Source organism: Phytophthora parasitica, assembly GCF_000247585.1.
Source record: "Phytophthora parasitica INRA-310 unplaced genomic scaffold supercont2.55, whole genome shotgun sequence".
Lineage (NCBI taxonomy): Eukaryota > Oomycota > Peronosporomycetes > Peronosporales > Peronosporaceae > Phytophthora > Phytophthora nicotianae.
The window spans coordinates 428,882-432,972 of NW_008649041.1; the positions used below are offsets into that span (position 1 = coordinate 428,882).

At 44.5% G+C, this 4,091-nt stretch overlaps 1 protein-coding gene across 1 annotated transcript; it reads right to left on the reverse strand.

The window, feature by feature from the left end:
• Nucleotides 1-662: 662 nt before the first annotated feature.
• Nucleotides 663-2,285, reverse strand: PPTG_15549 (hypothetical protein). The gene is made up of 3 exons (XM_008913774.1): nucleotides 1,288-2,285; nucleotides 1,079-1,216; nucleotides 663-1,006 (listed from the first exon to the last, which is right to left on the reverse strand). The coding sequence occupies exons 1-3, from the start codon at nucleotides 2,083-2,085 to the stop codon at nucleotides 860-862; spliced, it is 1,083 nt and encodes a 360-aa protein (XP_008912022.1). The 5' UTR covers nucleotides 2,086-2,285; the 3' UTR covers nucleotides 663-859.
• Between the last annotated feature and the right edge of the window lie 1,806 nt (nucleotides 2,286-4,091).

Below are 4,091 nucleotides of genomic sequence, written 5' to 3' on the forward strand. Positions count from 1 at the left end.
GGAACAACATCATTGTTGTTAATAAATAATTCATCTTCTAAAAATGCATAGACAATAAAACAGTCAACTGAACTATAAGAAATCTTCATCTAGAACGTTATGCCACTTCTGGTTGGAACATCAGTATTTTACTCCGATTGCCCGCTACCACCTTGATACATACCGAGTTTACACCTAAGTTATGCAATGTGCTGCTGCCGCGCTAGGACTCTACGCACAATAACCGCGATTTATAATGTAGTATTGTTGGTGACCACTATACCTTTTTCGTCATGTGTGCAAGGTAATTCCAAGCTATGATATCCACACAAGTACGTAGTTTGTATCCAGCTGTAAAAACGGGTGCTCTCATTTACAAGCAACATTTTTAGCTTACAGTTATCGGGCCTGGATATAAAATCCCGAGAATTTACTGTACTAGTACACCAATAGGATTATAATATCTTCATTTGGTTTAGCCAAGGTAATAACAAAAATCTCAAGTAGCCGGTTATCCTTTTTGGTTATAAAATATCATGACTTCGCCCACTTAGCCATTGAGTCACACGAATCCCTTTTTTAGCTCGAAGGTTTCGAATCACCAGCATGGCAGTATTGAGTGCAGTAGAACGCACAATTTTGTAATCGCCTCACTGTAACTAATGTTAAGATAAAAAAAACTTGTAGCTTTTACGGTACAGTACTGCCAATGTCCATTTTCTTTAATCTAATTGAGCCAACAAAACCGTCATTTATTGGGCTCTACGAATCCGGAACACTAAAAATAAAAAAAACGAGTTTAGTGAATTGGCGACACAGTCGATACATTTTATGTTGACTCTGCTATTGTTGCTTTGGCCCACGCGAGGTATTACTTAGTTCAAGTCAGCTTAACTTGGGAGAGTTTGGGATTGAGCTCAGGCAGTTCTTTAGCTGCGATTTTGGCATCCATGTGCATGGCTCTTTTCACCACTTCGGCCATCCTAGGGCGATCCTTAAGAATTTCCATCGCGTCATCCATCGACACCTAATGAAATATAAACCCAGTTTCAACACTTAGTTCTCGAAGAGTGTCGATAGAGCCCGTTAAATCACGTACCCATAAGCGATAACGAATGCTCTCGGCCCAATCGTCATAGACCGTGCTGCTTCTCACCATGAACGCTTGATAAATGTATTTTTTGCCGTCTTCCGAGAACTTCACCTTGCCTAGACCGTGCGCGAGTTGGCCACTCACCTACAGAGTCACAAGTTAGTTAGTCTTTGCGGTTCCCAATAGTGAACACAGGAAAAGAGAACTTAACGTACTCCTCCTTCTTCGATGACCTCCCGCAACGCCGCCTTCTTAATATCTTCGCCCTTGTCCCAGCCGCCCTTGGGAAGCAAAAAGTCTCCTTTCTTCGGGTTGGAGCTCGAAATGAGAAGAATCTGCTTTTCTCCTTTCTCGTTAAGACGCCAAACCACATTAGCCGATAACAACCGACTGCCGTCGTCGGCATAGCGTTGAGCGTCGCGCCCCACATGGGATTCTAGAAACTTCTTAGGGGCTACTTTCATGCCTTCAAAGGGCTCGATCACCCTTCGCATGCCATCGGGAGTCTCCTTGGTACCCTTGACACCCTTCTTTAAATCCACCAGCCTCACTTTTTCGATGTCGTCCAGCTGCTGCAGTGTCGAGAGACTTACTTTTGGAGCAAAATCGTACTTAGACAGCTTTTCCACTAGAGGCGAGCGTTCTGCCAGGTCTTTAATCTTGTTCTTCGCAACTAAATCTTTCAGTCTGCTCCACGGTTTTCCTTGCTGTCCTGCCTTCAGCGCCAAGTCGTCGGTCTTCCCCACAGCGTCATCCAGCACGCCGCCCACTTTCACTAAGAAGTCGTCAAGCATTCCTGTCGTCGCCCTATCCTCTTTTGTAGAATCAAGTCCATCCAGCTCGTCGGGATCGTTCCGACGCAGAGATCGCTTGGTCTGCTTGTGGTCGCCAGCTAGCACGCGAGACAGAACCTCAGCACCCGAACTGATCTTCACAAGACCGGAACTGGTGGGGACTGAGGCGGCGCAGCTAGACACAAGCGCGATCAAAGCGATCAACTGTAGCACTCGCATGCTGGATCGATGAAGTGGATGGCGGTTGTAACTCTGGCTTGCAAGTTGTCGAGTGAAAGGAAGCACTGTCGTGTTTGTGTGGCGGTGCTCACTGCACAAACGTTTGATGCTCACCTTTGAGATTTGTTTCGAGACGTTGAGATGCGAAAGTCAAGACAAAGGATACGATTACGAAAGAAGTAAACTGTGTGGACCGTAGGCCAAACGTAAATCCCTATACCTGTGCACGGATTGTGGCCCCAGAAATACCAAGTGTTTACATGGTGGTGTATCTTACGATCGGGTTTTCATTTTTGTCTCATGCCACGAGGACTCAACGCTACGATGGAAAATTGAACCATACTGTCCGAACCAGAGTCGTTTTGCTGCCTACCTCATTTTGAGTCATATTTTTATTGGGTGGATGGACTCCTACCGCCTCCTATCATATAACTTATTACTACATCTGTGGTGACAGTAAACTCGTCTCCTTTCGGACCATGCATGACCCTGCCTGTACTCTTATACAAACGAAAATAGAAATATTCAGCGGCCTTCACTCAGTTGATTCACTGGGATCATTGATTGCTTTTATGGCTGACAGATTACTCTGTAGGATAAACATTTGCTACATGATTTGCATTGGAACACCTTTAATTTATAATTACTTGCAAAGTATTGTGCTTTCTTGAACTTTTTCTCATGCTGCAACCGACTGTATAATTAAATATATTGGAAAACGCGGTAATTGTGGAGTTATTGTTACCCATAAAAGGTGCGCGTCGCTACGTCGAGTTATTTTGTTTAGGGCATAAAAAATGTCATAAAAAGTAAGCCATCAAAAACTGAATTCTTTACTGAACAAGTGACTGGAAGTACCAAAGTTAATACCAAAACGGTAAAACCTTATTTAAATTGCTTGAAAGATGAACGCATTCAGATAGTACCATAGTAAGGTTTAAAGAAGACTCGTTCATTTTAAATGAACGAATATTTCGTCTGACAAGTAGACTCAACAGAGAAATAAACTTAATGTAACACAACGAAGCACCTTTCATACTGTACTACAGTATGGCAGGAGATGAACGTGTACCGACTTTGCTTTACGGCACAACGGCAAAAGCAAAGCTCAAGATGTACCAATCCAACGAAGCTGCACCATATGCCGAACATATTGAAACGCGATGCATCTTCAGAGTTGCTTGACTTACTTAAATCCTGTCTAGTCCTGCTTCAACGAAAATGTCCGGTGTGCGGTGTTTTTACGCCTTGGTTGGAGTCGTAAATCCAATAATGGGAAGGGCCGGCACTGATTATGGGACGAGCCGATCTCAATATCCTATTTTATGGGAAGAAAAGAAAATTGCACAGACAAGTCCGAATAAAAGCACGGATTGTGCAAAAGGTGCTTTTAATAGAAGGCTGTAGTGAACGGGTGTTTGGAGCATAGCCGAAGCAAATCCGAGCGGATGCCCGCGAAGCTGGGCCGCTTGGTATTTGCGTAGGCGGGCCCAGCGACGAGCTTACCAGCGAAACGGACCTGCAACACTCTCCAGAACATGTTTTTCGTCTGCGGGGTTCTGGAGGTGCAACCCCCAGAATGCTTTTGATAGTGGCCCTTATCGGGTATACCGATATTTTCTGTGCAATTTAACCGTAGGTTCTGTGGATTTGCTGATGTGCTATTCAACCGCTCGTATTCTATGGCTATATATTAATTTCGGGAGCCGGGTCTATCCAAATATAACTTAAATTATGGATCTAGCTCTGTTTGGGATTAGACTAGGGATGTGAGCATGGTGCTAGCATATTTCGTTGTGTATTGGTGAGTGCGAGGTGGACTGGCTGGGCTAGAGAGGAGGGTGTATTGGTGTGATAAATCCTTTATGCCCTTGTAAAATGGGTGCGGGTGTAATTACAACAAAATATCCCACCGTTTTACACACGCGTGCCATTAGCAATGCTACAAGCTCGACCACGAAGCGAGCAGCGGCTACGCCAAAACTCGGCGGCGGGCTGTGCAGATG

Excerpts from the sequence above, each read along its gene's own strand:
- PPTG_15549 (XM_008913774.1), bottom strand. The coding sequence starts at position 2,085 with ATGCGAGTGCTACAGTTGATCGCTTTGATCGCGCTTGTGTCTAGCTGC. Across the intron at positions 1,217-1,287 it reads AGGTCATCGAAGAAGGAGGA|GTGAGTGGCCAACTCGCGCA; the intron begins GTACGTTAAGTT and ends GTGACTCTGTAG. Across the intron at positions 1,007-1,078 it reads GCATTCGTTATCGCTTATGG|GTGTCGATGGATGACGCGAT; the intron begins GTACGTGATTTA and ends ATATTTCATTAG.